Source organism: Palaemon carinicauda, chromosome 8 (genome assembly GCF_036898095.1).
Source record: "Palaemon carinicauda isolate YSFRI2023 chromosome 8, ASM3689809v2, whole genome shotgun sequence".
NCBI lineage: Eukaryota > Metazoa > Arthropoda > Malacostraca > Decapoda > Palaemonidae > Palaemon > Palaemon carinicauda.
Genome location: NC_090732.1, coordinates 55,621,064 through 55,639,796, shown reverse-complemented (window position 1 = coordinate 55,639,796; position 18,733 = coordinate 55,621,064). Strand labels below are relative to the sequence as shown.

At 38.7% G+C, this 18,733-nt stretch overlaps 1 protein-coding gene across 4 annotated transcripts in view; it reads right to left on the bottom strand.

Annotated features, from left to right (window-relative positions):
• The window catches only part of LOC137645735 (ribonuclease P protein subunit p40-like), a 677,401-nt gene that overhangs the window by 28,095 nt on the left and 630,573 nt on the right, over positions 1-18,733 (bottom strand). For all 4 annotated transcript variants that reach the window (XM_068378626.1, XM_068378623.1, XM_068378624.1 and 1 more), the window contains one exon: positions 9,450-9,581. In XM_068378626.1, the coding sequence (XP_068234727.1) occupies positions 9,450-9,581 (132 nt within the window). The remainder of the gene's footprint in view (positions 1-9,449; positions 9,582-18,733) is intronic.

The window sequence follows — 18,733 nt, the reverse complement described above, 5'->3', positions numbered from 1 at the left end:
TATAAAATATTATCATTTGGAGGTAAGTACAGAGAGCATATTGTATATTTTCTCCCTATATCAATTTGTACACCCACTGCCTGCAGGGTAGTACGTATACAGTGAACCCTCGTTTATCGTGGTAGATAGGTTCCAGACGCGGCCGCGATAGGTGAAAATCCGCGAAGTAGTGACACCATATTTACCTATTTATTCAACATGTATATTCAGACTTTTAAAACCTTTCCTTGTAGGTAGTACTGTTAACAAACTACCCTTTAATGTACAGAACACTTAATGCATGTACTACAGTACCCTAAACTAAAACAGGCACAAATATTAAAGGCAATTTTATATCATGCGTTTCCTAAACACGCTAAAAAGCACGTTAAAAAATGGCAACCAATGTTTTGTTTACATTTATCTCCGGTCATAATGAAGAAACAAACTGGAGGTAGAGCTTTGCTTATTACCCAGACATATTTCCCATACTATTCCCTTAGAACTACATCACATCTTCCTACTTTAGATATATATATATATATATATATATATATATATATATATATATAATGTATATATATATATATATATATATATGTGTGTATATATATATATATATATATATATATATATATATATATATATATATATATATATATATATATATATATATATATATATATATATATATATTTATATGTATACACATATACATACCTATATATATATATACATACATACATATATACATAAATACATGCATACATATATATATATATATATATATATATATATATATATATATATATATATATATATATATGTTACTGTATATATATGGGTTATGGAAAAAATCCGCGAAGTGGTGAATCCGCGATGGTCGAACCGCGAAGTAGCGAGGGTTCACTGTAGACATAGGTATTTGGGGAACATCTCGATGAACGTACATGAGACTTCTGCCATGGCTCCCCGCTTCATGATTATATGGTGTTCTATAGCTAACATACTCTCAAGGACTAGGAGTGTTAGCATCAAGCATACTTTCCTGTAGACATACAATTATGGGGGAATGTTCATGAATTAGAAGCTCAAGTTCTTCAAATTTCACCCTTAAACCCTGACAGTTCCATTGCAAAATGGAGTAGAAAACTATGGATTATTTCTGGAAGACATCTTGGATGAGGTCTTCCCATTAGCAGTTTTTAATCTAACATTATTTCCAGTAGGTTTCTTCAGAGATGGTCTTGTTATGTTGGGTTTTACGATTGTGTTTTTCTTTGTATCCTTTTGATCTATTTGTTGAGGTGGATGGTGGACCTCAACTTGAATTTCTGATTTATTTAAATTGTCTTCTGGTTGATCGGAAACATTAACAGATAAAACATCATATTTATTTGATGTCATAACTCTAACATTTCTTATGGAAGGGGTTGAGAGAGATGGAGGTCTCTCTCTTTTACGATTAATAGGTTGTGAATTACCAGGTTTTTGTACCTTCCCCACTGCAGGTACACCTGATAACTTGGTTTCAGGTGGAATCTCCATTAAATCAGGCAAGGATATGGCCTGGGAGAGGTTAGTACTATCCTTTGTACTGGAGGACAAAGGTTTGATAGTGGAAGGCAATGTCCTTTTGTTGATACTCAATGGTAAAACTTTAGAAGGAGATATTCTTGTCTTATGCAGCACTTTATCAATAGATGGTGAATTCCTTTTTCGAGAACTACCTACAGTACTAGGTGGGTGAGATGATTCCCGAGGAACTTTTTCTCCTGTTTTTAATGTCTTTGCATAGGTATTTAATTTATTTAATAATCTCTTGGCATGCACCACACTTACATGTTTAATAATTGATTTATTGAGGGCAGCCTCTTCTAACTTATAAAACTGGCAGCTCCTATCATTAGATTTATGATTAAGAGTGGCAGTTTAAGCACCTTGCCTCAAGTGTACATTCCCCATGGTAAATATTGGAGCAAGTATTACAAATTTTATCATTCTTGCAAACTTTGGAAGGATACCCAAATTTAAAGCAATTATAGCATTGCAGTGGCTTCTGCTTAAAAGGTTGAACTCTAATCCTTTCATTTTCTATGTCTATGTGGAAAGGTACATCAGCATCCTGGAAAGTAAGAACAATCATTGATGTTCCAGGTACTTTATGTACTTTCCACACTGATAGTGGACACATAGCCAATATCTCCTCTTTGGTAAATTCATATAGATCCCTATTGAAAACCACTCCCCTTCCATAGTTAAAGTTTAGATGGGTTTGATGTCCAATTTTATATCATCATTTACTGTCTTCAAATTGGACAATATAACAGACTGTGTGAATGACTTCGCCTTTATCAAGTAACTTTTCTTACTGAATCATGATATATCTCCAGGTGCGAGCGTTCCTACCTTCCTCTGAAGAAACTTGCAGATCTTGAAATAGTTTTCCATACCTCCTGTAGATTGAGCAAGAAGCCACATTGGTGGTTTTGGCTTTCTTTGGGATGGCATATCTACCTCTATATCTTTATCAACCCAGTCTGCTGGTCTGTACACATCCAGATCTTTAGGTGCCCCATCACACAGAGCACCCTTAATACTCATATTACCTACTTTATTATTAACAATGTTACGGCTTGCATTAAATGCTTCCTCGTGACAATTAAATGATAACCAAGAATCCCAATTATCATCTTGAAGTTTAATTCTAATTTCTTTTATAAGTGAACCCTCGTTTATCGCGGTAGATAGGTTCCAGACGCGGCCGCGATAGGTGAAAATCCGCGAAGTAGTGACACCATATTTACCTATTTATTCAACATTTATATTCAGACTTTTAAAACCTTCCCTTGTACGTAGTACTGTTAACAAACTACCCTTTAATGTACAGAACACTTAATGCATGTACTACAGTACCCTAAACTAAAACAGGCACAAATATTAAAGGTGATTTTATATCATGAGTTTCCTAAACACGCTAAAAAGCACGATAAAAAATGGCAACCAATGTTTTGTTTACAATTATCTCTGATCATAATGAAGAAACAAACTGGAGGTAGAGCTTTGCTTATTACCCAGACATATTTCCCATACTTTTCCCTTAGAACTACATCACATCTTCCTACTTTAGATATATATATATATATATATATATATATATATGTGTGTGTGTGTGTTTGTGTGTGTATATATATATATATATATTTATATGTATACACATATACATACCTACATATATACATAAATACATGCATACATATATATATATATATATATATATATATATATATATATATATATATATATATATATATATATATATATATATATACTGTATATATATGGGTTATGGAAAAAATCCGCGAAGTGGTGAATCCGCGATGGTCGAACCGCGAAGTGGCGAGGGTTCACTGTAATCCATAACACTTAAATATTTTATGTAGCACATCATAATTAGCTTCTAATGGGATTTGGGTAACGTGCAGGACATTCAGTTTTTCTGTGTTGCCCAAATTACCCTTTTTTCGAATGTTTAAAGAATTGTCCTTTTTAGTTCGTACGTCGTCAACGTAATTTTCGTTAAATGAATTGTCAGAGGTTGTAAACAGTGCCGGGGGCGAGTCAGCATATCCAGGGGAGGTGGGGTCGTTGTCACAAGAATCCATTAGAATAAAGAAAAGAGAAGAGTGATATTTTAAATAGTTTGATTTACCTGCTTGAGAACGCTAAGGCATCATGTTGGGAAGGAAATTTGCGCTCTCCACTACCGGCACAGTGAGAGTATACTTCCCAGATGGTTCACTCCATACCTTACCCGAAGGATAGCATCAAAACAGATATGGGGCACAGGTGTAAGCTGAACCCGCCTGTTAGGACTAAGACCAAGAAACTATGGAATCATCCTCCCCATATCTGTAATGACGGCTTCCGGCCAAAAGCCGAGAGTCCTACCCCAAGCATTGGATCCCCATGGATTACGAAGACCCAACACTTGAGAATAGTTCCGCCTAAAAGGTCTAAACCATCTTCGGGATGGCTGAGATCATCCAATACTCTCCCATATAGCTTTGAGCACAAACACCTCACAACCGTGACACCTTTCCCATTCATCAAAGCAGGCAGCAATACCGGATGTAGAAACATCCGCCCAAGCGGCAATAATAGATGTAGAAACATCCATGCCATGAAAAAAAAAAATAATAAACATACATATATATGTAAATATATACACATATACATATGGGAAATTTTACTCATAAGGTTGGGACAGCAACATGAAATTAAGTTTATAATATTAGGAGAAGGTTGAAGCAATATAAAGAGGAAGAAAAAGATAAGAAAGAGATAAATTTAGATTCGAACTGGGGGAGTAATTTCCCCAAGTTCGAGAGCACTCTTGGCCCTCACCAAGTTTCAGCACGGGAATAGAATGCCGTGCTGAAGCTCAATGACTTCATCAAGGCATTCTCTCATTAAGAGGGTCTTCTCAGAGATGTAGTTCCCATTCATCATGGGCATGAACTTCGCATACCTCCAGAGGTTGGTTTCGGAGCATTGGGGTAAGTCAGACTTTGACACGCTTGAGGGAGCCGCTGAAAGCGGCCGAGCGGTGTCCTTCCCTGACTTCCCTCCTCATCTCTTGCTGTTTCTTGCGCATCGTTTCCATCATCAATTGGATCTGCACATGAGCGCTTCGCCCTCGGATAACAGCGGGTCCAGTTGAGGGGTTAGGGCCAAAAAGGTTGACGGCACAGGTTGATATGCCGTCACAGACAGTAGAGGGTCTTCCGTCACTGTCAATACGGATCCTTCTTCCTCCTCCGGTGGCTGGGCCACCTCTTCTTCAGGGTCTTCTTGAAGAAGATCCTTTTCGGTGTCTGAGGACACCTCTGACATCCTTTCTTGATGGATGTCCATGCCTTCTAAAGCCTTGTTAATGTCAGCCTCTATCGTCAGTTGTATGAAGGGAAGCTTGACCTGTGCCTGAGGCACAACCGCGTCAGATGTGGCCTTAGGGAACAGAAGGCTTCTCATTGCTTCGTTTGGCAGGTAAGGTCCCGGAGAGTTCTTCTGGAACCCTCTTACACACCTTCGAAGTGTTTCCCTTGCAGTATCCCTCGACTCCGTCGTCTTGGGATCACCAAAACCCTCGGACATTAAGGCCAAGCAGACGGTGCAACCCTTCGGATCCCAATGACTCAGGGTTTCAGTTGCGATGGAGCAGGGGGCATGAGACCTGCACATCTTGTGGCCACAAAAGTCCCTGCTTTTGTGGTTGCAGTACATAACCGCACACTTCACCTTAGCCTCTTCCTGTAAGGAAAGAAAGAGTGAAATGAGTATGGGGTAATTTATCATACTGATAAATACATTCACATGCATTAAATAGTAATCATTACTATTAAAATTACAGCTTAGGATAGTAAGCTAGAAAGGCAATAGGAAAGACACATATCTGTGTTTCCTGTCCAGGCAATTGCTGTGACCTCCCTCAATATTAATATTTTAAATTTCCTTATTAGGGAAATATAGGGTGGAATAGCTTTATTACTTAAGAGCTGAAGTCAGTGTATACTAACACTAACTTCCCCACAAGTGATATATTAATACTGTAGGGTAAAAATTTGTGTTCCGATGATCTAGGATACATCAGAATGTTGAAGGAATGCTTCACCTCAACATTTGCTTAGCGGTCACAACAATAATGGACAGTGAAAGGATAAACAGAGTATGTTGGAAAATCATACTACAGTATGTTATATACTAAAGTTTTCTAACTGCTGTATTTGCTATACTGCAGGAATACTGGCTACTGTATAATCTTATACTGTAGTTCTGCCGGTATACAACGGAGCTAGGCTAATACCTGGCGGCACTAGCCGACAGAGAGAGAAAATTAATGGAGAGAAGGACTACCATATTATTATAGTTTAGTACAATAATTAGGGTTGAAGGGACTACTGTCTCTACTGCCTTCTTTCCAGAATGAGGATTCAAATTGAAGGGAATAGAATGTATTAATTCTAGCTTCCATCCTGCCACAATATCTGTTGCCAGCTGCACTGCTGGTTACAGGGTTTGTGGATAGCAGTCCAAGGGAGGACTGAAGAATACTCAAAGTTGTAGTGGGTCTCCCACCGGCAGCCGTCAGGGCCGGCTCAACCTTTCCCGGAGCATTGCTTCCGTTAGAGAGAAGGTCGAAGTGGTAACCTAACAGCCTTTGTAGGAGCCCGACCGGCATCGTAATCAGCCCGGCAATCGGGGTGATTGTAGAATAACGGCCACAGGGGTCGTGACGGGGAAAGGGTCTTATATTTTGCATAGAAAGAAGGCAGCAGGTATGCCTCCTGCTTTCGGCTGCAAATCAAGGAAACGAAGTTTCCTATGCCGGTGCCGTCTTGGGCGGCAGAGGAATAACGATTCCTTAGCCTGAGACATTGCCGGATATAAGATATGTCTTCTAGTCCACAAGGGAGAAAGGTGGCGGCAATTGTACTACCACTTTTGCTTGTGGACTAGGGAAGCCGGGCTTCCTATGCCGGCAACAGTGTAACCGGCAGGGGAATGACTAATCCCCCATCGGTAGCGTTGCCGGCAACAAGACTGAATACCCTGAGTTACTATCGCATTTCAAAGAGGATGGACAGGTACACTATCTCAGTCAAGCCGGAGTACAGTACTCTATGGCAAGACGAAAGATAGGGTTGCCACCTGGGCTGGCGGATCTCAGGGGGAAGGAAGGGTTTATCCTCATTTCTCTAAAAGAGAAGAGTATCAAATTATGATAGTACAGTAATTCTAGGAGATATCTATATCTCCGATTGAATTAATAAAACGATACGAGAGGATAAACGGGGGAAACGTTACTAAAGTATACCAAAACGCGTTAGGCTAGCCTAACTTGAGTCGGGATCTCGGCTACGCTAATACCACCGAGCCCCTAATGTATACAATCGAAACGTTTTATCAGAAGAGGATATATTACATGTGAAAATCTTATCTTTACTAGTATAATTTGCGTAAATAGCTAGAATTTCATTATAGCTAAATACCGAGAATGTCGTACTACTAACTAAATAAAGCATTTATGGCGTACGACAGCGGTCCAAAATGGCCACCTCCGGTGCTGGCTCTGCTCCACTAAACACATCTAAATTATGCTAATTTAACTGTGAGAAGGGAGCCAAAAATTAAACTTTGATGACATAGTTCACATACTGTCACTTTAAATGCAAAAGAAAAAAAGAAAAAAAAAACTACTCTATCCAGAGGCCTGAAAACTCCACACGTGAAATAAAAGTAATTTGATGGCCTACCGAAGCTTTGGAAGGTCTAAAGCTATTTCACTCTTAGGCTTTGTTTTGACTCCATCCTAGGGACCCCAGTGAGATGCAGGACAAGAATTTTACGCTAAGTAATTATTGAGATAATGGCAATGGATGGGAGCAGTGATGTATTGTAAAGTAAAAATTAAAGCTAAAGATCTTTACCTTCGAAGCATATAGATTCAATACTAAGTCACTCGCTAACACTATTACCCCTAAGTTACTTAAACTTACTCCTTCCAATATATCGGGTATACTGTCCCGAGATTATATATTCATGATAGACATAATCAAATAAATGGAGTAAAAATATGAAGGTGTAATTAACCTAGTCTTCCTTTATTATTCAAATTTATATTGAAAGAAACGGACACCTTAACATCATGTAAAGAGGATCAAACAAACACAAAATGTAATAAGAAATGCAAATCAAAAAACAATAAAATTATGCATACTGTAATTCGAGGTCTCTTGCAATGATTAATGATTGAAATGGGGTCGGATACGCGGTTTTGTGATAGAAACCAAGTACAGGTACAGGTAAAAACCATATTAGGCAGTAATTAGTGGTTTAATTATCCGACCATAGGCAATGGCACAGTTGTTAGGTTAGGAGTTCTCCCACACTAGGGCAACACGCTTTCGTGATTACAGTATTCCCTAATCGCGCCTGTCTTCATAACCTAACCCTCGCAAATTGGCCACCATTACTGGAGAGGAACTCATTGACCTCCTGGATTGCTTCTTACTTTCCTCTTTTGTCGGAGAAGAGTTTGGGCATGTGAATATTTAGTTGTCGGAGAATATCTCTCTGGAGATGAATGCCTAATAGAAAGCTTTAAGAGAATCCTTCATGGATCACTGAGGTGAATACTTGTGCTTATCTAACAGTGTCAGTGATGAACACCTTGAATGTGACAGGGAACCTCTGGAGGGGCGCTAAGACAAAACGATCATGGAGAATCGGTATACCTGGAATGCGAAGATGAGGCTCGGTGGGAAAATGATGGTAAGGAGTGACGATGTTGCAAAGGCGAGAGTGAGCAGATGTGAGAACGCCATTTCAAAGTTTGATTATGCAGTGAGGGTGCCAAGCAATGGAACGATGGCAAGGAGCAACGATGTCACGAGGGCAATAGCAACGCCTGGATATCTAGCAATGGTAAGGATTTACAAGCTTTGTACTAGCAATGGCTACATGAAGAGCTCGATCCTGATGGAGAGACTGCCAAGAACGAGGAGGAACGCTGTCCTTGAGCTTGTGGGGAGCGCTGACGATGAAAGGAGAACATTCATTACACCTGCAATGAGGGTGCGACTCTTCCTGCAATGACGACTTCTGTGAAGGATTGGAGCCAAAGAGTTGTCATCAGGCAAGATTTAGATAAACTAGCAGGAGAAGGAAGGGGATGAGGATGAGATTGTTTGGTGTGTATGTGCTTGTCCTTCGGGAAGTTGAAGCGAAATGAGGTTGTCTCGCAACTTGAAGGGCGTGTCCTGAAGAGATAGAATACTCATAAGGAACAGAAGAGTGACGAGATGATATCTGTACAAGGAAAGCAGTAGGACAAGGAGGGGACCGGTTTCCCTCGTTGCTGTCTGCAGGACTAAGCGACACATGCTCTTCTACTGGGCGATTCAAGTTGTCCTACAATGGTATGATCACAAACAGACAGAAACACGCTGGAACAAAAGAAGTAAAAGAATTAGTAATACTGCCAAAATTTGCCGAGGAAAGGAAGATGACCACACACTCTTATGGCTGGAGTCAAAGTGCTTAGGTATGGGCGGGTGCCTCCGAGCTTCCGGCCAGTGAACTATAGCTGGTATGTTTACACCTCTAATAAGATTTTAACTACCATGTTAAAGCTTTCGCTTTTTTCTATCCCCTGTAGTAAATGAAGTTAGTTTGCATTATTGTGTAAGAACAATCTGAGATTTTGTTTATACCTATTAACTTTCAAAGGCCTCCAAATGCTGTGTGGTAAAGGCAAACAATTGAGTTTAGGGGTACAGTCCTAAAAGTGATTGTAGTATGAAATCACGCCAATAAGTATTAGTTGCAACTCATCCTTTTGGCCAAAGGCTGAGAAGCTTTTTAATAACCCTCATAATCAATAATATATAAATAAAAAAAGGTAATACCTTAGCTCTTTAACCAGCAGATGTATATAACTAGGAAGAAAAAATCCATTACACTGAAAAGTCTCGATGCTTTCTATCCTTCTAGTTGTTTTAGGGTTAGCCAAATCAGAGTATGATGTTCCACATGTTCCTCTGAAATTAAAGAAATAAATTTTCAACAAAATCAGGTAATAAACTAATATGTAACTAAATAATATGACAATTTGTTCTAAATTGTATTTTTCCTAGCTATACAAACCCGTAATCATTTAATATAGGAATTCGTTTCAGCTCAGCTGAAACAGCCGAAGAGAAAGAAAACCAGGAAGTTGTGCCAATTGGTTGGCTGGCGGTATGGGGCTGAGCTTAGCCCCCCCCCCCCACCAGCCCGCTTTCCTCATTCAAACGCTTGAGGCTCATGTGGAACATGAGAGGGGTGGTAGACGCGGGCATTTATATTAAATGATTACGGGTTTGTATAGCAGGGAAAAATACAATTTAGGACAAATTGTCATTTGTTCCGATGCCATATACAAACCTCGTAATCATTTAATATAAGAAGACTCACTGGTTGGTGGGAGGTCTGCCTTTGCTGCTTGTGGACAGCTAACTGCCCGGATATAGACCTGGTCTCGAATGAGAGCAGAGGTCTAAATCCACCTACCCCTGTCTCTTGACCCGACATGATGATGGTGGGGTCTGAGAGACTGCGCGCGCGATGTGTAAGAGCATCGCGCTACCAGAGTGCGTGAACGTAAGAGACACTCGACCCTAGGGTCACAGTGACTGGATGAAACTCCAAAATCAAAAGGCAAAGGGTTTATACATCAACCGTCTTCCCTGCTTAGCAAAAGATGGGGGGAGAATACTTGTAAACAAACTCCAGCAATCTTACCTGGGAGGATTTGTCTTGATGTATGGAACTCCAAGGGAGGAGACAGAGAGAAAGGCGGATCGCCTATAGAATGCTTTCACACTGCCAAACATCCCATAAAATCAAGACAAGAGATTTCCCTGTCCTGGAGGAACTGGAGAGGTCAGACAATAGCTTGAGCTGCTACCACAGGGCAAAGAACAAAGATGTCCAAGGTATTGTGCGTAAACTCCCTCAAGTAAAAGGCCGTAAAGGTGGTCTGGCATTTCCCAATGCCAGTCTTCAGAACTTGGCCCACTGCAAGATTTCTCTTTAACCCTTTTACCCCCGCGATATTTGGAATTTCCCATCCCTTTACCCCCAGGCGTTTTCCGTTTTGAAGGGGTTTTCAACATATTTTTTTCAGATCGCGCCCACAGCCTCAATTTCCATCATAGAGAGGTCACATTGGTCTCATTATTTTGGAAAATGACTGAAGTTTCTCATATAGTTATCAAAAGTATGAAAAAAGAAATATAAATAGCAGCTATCGTTAGATGAAGTAAGGCAATGACGAAATTTTTATCTTTTATCGTATACATTCCGATACAGCACAGAGAATTCTCATCAAGGAAACTTTAAAACCATACCATCTTATAGACAATTTATTCAGCTATAAATATATATATATATTATATATATATATATATATATATATATATATATATATATGTACAAAAATAAATGTAATTTATTTTTCTGTATAAAATTTTTTCTAATTTTCTCACGCAGTTTTGTGTGTGGACTTGAGTGGGGTAATTTTCGCTGTTATATGTTCTGTGTGCATGACTGTTTTGGGTAAAATGTCTTTAAAGGCTTTTTGGAATGTAATTTTAAGGTAGTTTGCATAATGGCCTTATCTGTTGTTGGGTGGTCTTAAGGACCAAGACAAGCAATAATTCTCAGGAACTAATCTTTGTTTTGGTTTCCGAGCTAACGTTTGACACGGCAGAGAAATGGTCGTCAGTGAATTCTGCTACTTCAACTGAGACTGTAGCTTAAGGGGTTCACTGCTACAACCCTTTTGGACACCGTGGGTGCTGGGCTGCTATGAAGAGCGCTAAACAGACGTCCTTAGTGGAAGACATTACAAATGGATCCTGTTGACGTTTGTGCTTTGATTTCGAAAATGGCTCTTCGCTAAATACAGGCTCACTCTCTCTCTCTCCCCATCTCTGGACTTTGCATCTTGCATGGAGCGCATGATCGATAGAAAACCCTTCACTTAAGCCATACATGCTTCGCCCTTTAGCTAAGGTAAGGCCATTAGTGTCTTTTAGCTGAGGTTTCAGAAGTCCTGACGTGACCTAAAAATAACAACAAAATAACTCTGTAAGGACAAGTTATGTAAAACCTTTCATGCATTATGCATCGTAATAGTTTCGTTACCTTTTTTTTCTCGTACAGTTCTGCGAGTGCTAGTGTTATAGTTGGATTGTTTTGGTCAGTCTTAGCCCGTTATACGGATGGTGTTGTTTTCCGCTGGTGGGTTATTAATTTGTTACTGATATGTCGATATTATTTATTTAAGAATATTTGCCATTGTTGGTCTACCTGTAATTAGGTCCCTTTCCTCCTTGTTCACTGTAGGTGTGGTAGGCTTACCTGGGTGCAGTAACAACCGCTAATTGTAACCTGACCAATTTATCCTTGATTGGTAATGAAGAATTCTTGTGTATTGCCCGTAGATTGAGCGATATAGTTTTCATATTAAAGTTGGTGCCTTTCATGTACTAATTTTCAAAGTTATTCAGTGTTAATTCTTGTTTATAATGTAACTGTCTGAACTTACAGATTATGATGCAGAGTCGATAGCCGATAACAGAAAGGTCATTAAAACTAAAGAGGAGATGGTTAATTTAATATGATTGTTCGTACTTGATACTTTTTTATTAAAATACTGAATTGAGTTTCGTATTTTATTTTTACCTCCATGTTTCACCACCTTAAAATATATATTGTGTTATCGAATTTGTTTTCTGTATATGGCGCCCAACGTGGGGCACTTCAGGTGGTGTATGTTGAGGTTGGTCGTTAGCTCACTTAGTGCTTGGTAAAGTTGGAATGGGGGGAGGGGGAGAGACGTGTTTCGCTGTTATTTTCCAATTTTATCGGTACGGTTTATTTTAAAATTGAGATTTTCCCTTCGTTGAAGCATCATCCGCGGTGTCTAGGTTAACTATTCTATATATTTGCTTACTTATTCAACTTTTTTGTCCATTTGGAAGTTATCATTGTCTATTAAGCCCTTTAATTTGGAGGGTGGCGGTAAGTGTTTAGTTGCTATCGCATTAAAAGACTAAGAATTTAATATTTTTTATAATTATTCCATTACAATGCCTGATCTTAAAACATTAATCTCAAAACGCAAGGTAATAAGGAAGAAGGTTATGGCTATCTATAATAGTATAGAGTCTTTTTCGACTTTCAGTGCTGGGCAAAAAATTTCTGAAAGAAGTGTACTGCTAAGTCATAAAAGACTACTTATTGATCTGAATTATGAGATTTTTTCCCTTAGAATTTCAGATGGAGAGTTCGGTGAGGATGCTAGGGAGTCAGAGATTGCAACCTGTATTGAATATTTTGATAAGACAGAATATTGTATTCCTCACCTAGAGGTGGCATCTACACCTAGAACTGTTAAGGTTGCTAAAAGTCTTCTTAAACAGCCCACAGCTCCATTACCAAAGTTCAGTAGTATGGATGGGGAGGATTTCATTAGGTTTATATCAAAGTTTGAAAGCACTACCCAATCATTTAGTTACCCAGACAGGGATTTGTTACTTCTTTTGAGACAGCAGGTAGAGGGAAGAGCTAAAGTTTTATTGAATTCGTTGGAAGCTGACAAACAAGACTTACAAGGAAGCCAAAGACTTGCTTAAGTTAGCCTTTGTCTCGGAAGTAGTTCGTAAAACTTCTACTATAAAAACATTGACGAGTTCAAGATTGGGGGAATCTGATGACCCTTTTAAGTTTATTTCCATTTTAAGAACAGTTGTTGAATCTGTGAAGACTCTTAAAATGACTCCTGAGGATTTTATTCAATATTTCATGTGGAATGGACTTAATGACAAGTTTAAGAGGGAATTGGTTCAGATTACTACAAAGACTTATCCTTCTGTTCAGGAGATAATGGACAATTTCTTTATTGCCTGTGAAAGGTATGAAAATTGCTTGAAAAGTGAAGTTCCTTTACGTACTCTTCAATCTAGTGTTAGACAGAAAACTATTAGTTTAGCTATTAAGACATTGCCTGAGGTTAGGAAGTTTTACTGTGCACTTTGTGTAGAAGGTGAAAATAATCATTCTATATTTAAATGCAAACGTTATGACACTCCAGAAGCAAAGCTTCAGCGTTTGAAAATACTAAAAGGATGTTTTCGATGTGGGAATCTTAACCATATGAGTAGGCAATGTAGATTTGAATTTCGTCAAAAGTAAGTGAAATGTTCGGGGCTTCATTTTCACTGTCTGTGCTCAAAGTCTTCTGAAGTTAAGCTTTCGCCCCCTGAAGGAAAGCATAAAGAAGGTACTCCAATACATTTGGGTAAAGCTGATGTTAAGAGGGAAGCTTCCATTAATGAAGTGAATAGTAGTATTGCAGTTCTTCCCAGTATTGTCAATAAGACAGTACTCCCTTCCTTTTCATTTACAGTCCATGGAGTGGATGGTATTTTTAGAGGTCTTAAGGATAGCTGTTCTCAGCGTTCCTTTGTTACAGAGAGCTTGCTTAATAGGTGTAGTTTGCCTGTTCTTGAACCTAGAGTAAAATTGACTGTTAAGGGGTTTAATGGTTCTAAAGAATATTTAAGCAGACTTGTTCAACTCCCTATGAAGTTTGGCAATTGTATTTCAAATGTTCCTGCACTTGTGGTTCCTAGCATTAATATAAAATTAAATCTTCCAGGGTTAGGCAAGATAGTGGAATCTTTCGAGAATAAGGGATTCATATTGGCAGATAAGAAACTTTACACAGACATTGACGGTATTGATGATGTTCAGGTTTTATTGGGATCTGATGCACATTATGATTTAATGGGTAAAGATGTAGCCTTTGGTTGTAACCCCCCTTCAGTATACACTGAATCACAACATGGTATTTTGCTAAAGGGAAACCTTGAAAATTTGAGCAAAAATATTAAATTTTTGGGTCTGCCTAATATTTGTAATGAGAGGTTAGAAGTAATTAATCCACTACGTTCAAGCAGGACTGTTTTTTCCTCTTGCTCCCAAATTATTACCGGTTCTTTCTTATGTAAAATACAAATTGACCCTCTTTTGGATGATGAAGTGTGTGACCTACATTACAAGGAACTTGAGGTAGGCAGTAACATAGCAGTGTTAGATGACAAAGATCAGATTGTAGAATCTAAATTGCTCAAGGCCCCTGATGAAGTGCTTGAACACGAATGCCGCCGCTTTTTGAATCTGGACGCCAATAGTGCTGAAAGTATTATGTCAGAGACTAATCAGAAGTGGGTGAATTCTGCGTTGGGTAATTTTTCAAGAGAAAAGGATGGAAGACTTGTAGTTCCCCTCTTGTGGAATAGCAAAATTGCACATTTGTTATCAACTAACGAAAATCTCTCAAGGTTGATACTAAAGGCAAATCTTAAGAAATTACGGAAAAAAGATGGGCATTTGCAGTTAGTTCATCAGGTAATTAGGGATCAGTTAAAAGATGGAATAATTGAGAAGATTTCAGATTTAGATTCAAGGCAGAGCATCCAAATTATTCATTTCTCCCACACATGGCTGTTTTTAGGCCTGAAAAAGAAACCACAAAGTGTCGTATTGTGTTTTTGTCTAATCTCAAAGAAACTGTCAAAGTTAAGTGTGGTTTCTCTCACAATCAGTGTATAGATCCAGGACCTAACCTTAACCAGAAGCTGTCTTCAGCCTTCTTACACTTGAGGTTTGATAAGTTGTTATTAACGTATGATCTTTAGAAAGCTTTTAACATGTTGTCCTTGAACAATAATGATCAAGCTAGGTTGCTGTTTTTTGGTTAAAAAATGTACAGAAGAACGATTATTTTCTTGTAGCCTACAAGAATGTTAGACTTAGTTTTGGTCTTCGTTGTAGTCCATTTTTACTCATGCTAGCTCTGTATTATATACTAGTGCACCTTTATGAACCAGCCCCACAGCTGAGGAACCTTAAGTTATTGTTGTCCTCTCTATTCTATATGGACAATGAAGCTGTTGGTTCTGCTGATTCTCAGTATTTGAAGTGGGCTTGTTCACAGTTGCCATATATTTTCAACCCATATAAGTTTGAGATACAATAGTTATTAACAAATGATGTTACCCTTCAGGCTGAAATTGATGCAAAGTTTGAAACTAGTACTCTGGTTGAGAATAGCCTTTTTGGTATTGTATGGAATAGGGCTGATGATGTAATTTATACTAAGGAAATCTCGCTAAACCCAGATGCTGATACTAAACGTAAGGTTTTGCAGACTATTGCCAGTAACTTTGATGTTTTTGGTTTTAATATTCCTGTCTTTAATAGAAGTAGACTTTATTTGCATAGACTTCAGTGCTCAGAGAAGCTGGCTTGGGATCAAGTACTATCCCCCAGTCTCCAAAGGGAATGGAGGAACATTTGCAAGCAGGTGCATGGTTCCCAGCCGGTGAAAATTAAGAGGTTCATTGGGCGAAGGAATGGAAAATTTAGACTGAAAGCATTCACAGATGCAAGTCGTGATTTTTATGGTACTGTGGTATACATTGAAGATGTTGACTCGGGTGAGATTAGCTTTTTGCAGGCAAAGAACCGCTTGATCAATAAGTTGTTGAAAGGTAAGTCCGTTCCAGCACTGGAGTTGAATGCTATTTCATTAGGGGTAGAAACCCTGATGGAGATTTATAGAGATCTAGCTGATCCTTCGTGTGTGAAGTCCATTGACATTGATGGCTTAGATTTGTACTGTGATTCCAGTTGTACTTTGCAGTGGCTGCAAGCATCAGAATGTACATACTCCAAAATGCAGAAGCATTCAGTATTTGTACAGAATAGGATAAGCAATATCAGGAAATTATGTGAAATTAAACCTGTCAGTTTTATCTTTATAGCTGGAAAAGACAATCCAGCAGACTGTATCACCCGATGCCTTTCTCCTAGACTTGTTTCTAAATCATTCTTTATTTCAGGTCCTGAGGTGGTGCCTGGTGATGGGTTTCTGAATTTCACAGTTCCTAGCTAAAACACTAATGCTCTTAGTATTTCTGTTACAGAGCAGAGTGCGTTTCCAGGTGAACCTCTTCTTGAACATGAGAAATATTCTACTTTAAAAAAGCTTAAATTGATTTACAGGAGGGTAATGCTTTGTGTTGACCACTGGAGGAGGAAAGTGGGAGTTGAAGTAGAGAATTTGAATAATGTAAACTATTCTGCTTTAGCTTTAAGGAAATTAGTTCGAGAAGATCAACAGACACACTTTATGGAAATATTTTCTTACTTCAGACTCACAAGTAAACCTTTGAAGGATATACCTCCACTTGTGAGCCAACTTAATGTGTTCATAGATTCAGAAGGCATTTTAAGAGTAAAATCAAAGTTCAAGAAATGGTATGGCCATGACAAACAGTTTCCTATACTGTATTGCTTTATCCCAAGAGTTATTTGACTAAACTAATTATAATGGATACACATGCCAAATTATTGCATGGTGGTTGCTATTATTATTATTATTATCATTATTACTTGCTAAGCTACAACCCTCGTTGGAAAATCAAAATGCTATAAACCCAGAGGCCCCAACAGGGAAAATAGCCCAGTGAGGAAAGGAAACAAGGAAAAATAATGTATTTTATGAACAATGACATTTAAATAAATATTTCCTATATAAACTATGAAAACTTTAACTAAACAAGAAGAGAGAAACGAGATAGAATAGTATGCCCGAGTGTACCCTCAAGCGAGAGAACTCTAACCCAAGACAGTGGAAGACCATGGTACAGAGGCTATGGCACTACCCAAGGCTAGAGAACAATGGTTTGATTTTGGAGTGTCCTTCTCCTAGAAGAGCTGCTTACCATAGCTAAAGAGTCTCTTCTACCCTTACCAAGAGGAAAGTAGCCATTGGACAATTACAGTGCAGAAGTTAACCCCTTGGGTGAAGAAGAATTGTTTGGTAATCTCAGTGTTGTCAGGTGAATGAGAACAGAGGAGAATCTGTAAAGAATAGGCCAGACTATTCGGTGTATGTGTAGGCAAAGGGAAAGTGAACCGTAACTAGAGAGAAGGATCCAATGCAGTACTGTCTGGCCAGTCAAAGGGCCACATAACTCTCTAGAGGTAGTATCTCAACGAGTGGCTGGTGCCCTGACCAACCTACTGTCCTATCTGAGCTTTGTAAGTGCTTTTTCATTCCTAAACATTTTCTGTCATTAAGAATGTCATTAAACAATGTGTTCCATGCCACAGGTTCAACACAAGAAGTGTGAGATTGAACCAGAACACTTATCGAGAATATTGTTCTAGTCCCCCTGCTGTTCCATTTTCTAATACTTTTGTTGATTTCATTGGACCATTTAATGTTAAACAGAGAGCTGAAAAGATGAAGGTATGGATTTTGTGTTTCACCTGCACTTGGTCAAGGGCTATTAATTTGAAGATCTGTCGAGACTTCAGGGTAAAAAAGTATTTGAGAGACTTTTCATTACGTTTTTTAATATGGATTCCTGCAGCTTTGTGTTAGTGATCCAGGCTCGCAGTTGGTGGCAGGAGGTAACAATCACTAGCCTCATCAATGATCCTGACACTAAATTGTATTTGGAGTCTAATGGCATTGAGCATGTAAAGTTTCAGCAATTCTTTAAAGGCCATAGTGAGCTAGGATCACTTGTAAAGTCTTGCGTAAAATTAGTGAAGAAACTTATTTTTTCAGCTATTAAAACTCTGGTACTTTCTTTGCCTGACTTTGAATATTTAGTGTGTAATGTTGTTCATTTAGCTAATAAGAGGCCAATAGCCTTTAGGGAATCTTTAAGGGAGACTGAGGCAGATTCTTGTCCAGAGCCCATAACTCCAGAAATGTTAGTCAAGGGGTATGAGCTGGTGTCCTTAAATTTAATTCCAGATTTACAAGAGGTACCTGATGATCCTGAGTGGAAGATGAGTAGCAGCCCTACAGAAGTAATAAAGGATGAGTATGTAAAACTTCGTAAGGTTAGGTATAATCTTCTAGAAGCTTACCAGAATGAGTTTTTAAGTACCCTTAGCTCAGGCTGTGGACCGCAAGGACATATATAGACCAGTTTGTCACCAGAAGTTGGGCATTGGTGATATAGTCCTCATCAAAGAACCAAACATTAAAACCATTAATTTTCCATTGGGAATTGTGAAGGATATAGAGGAGAATGATTTGGGGGAAACTACTGGGGGT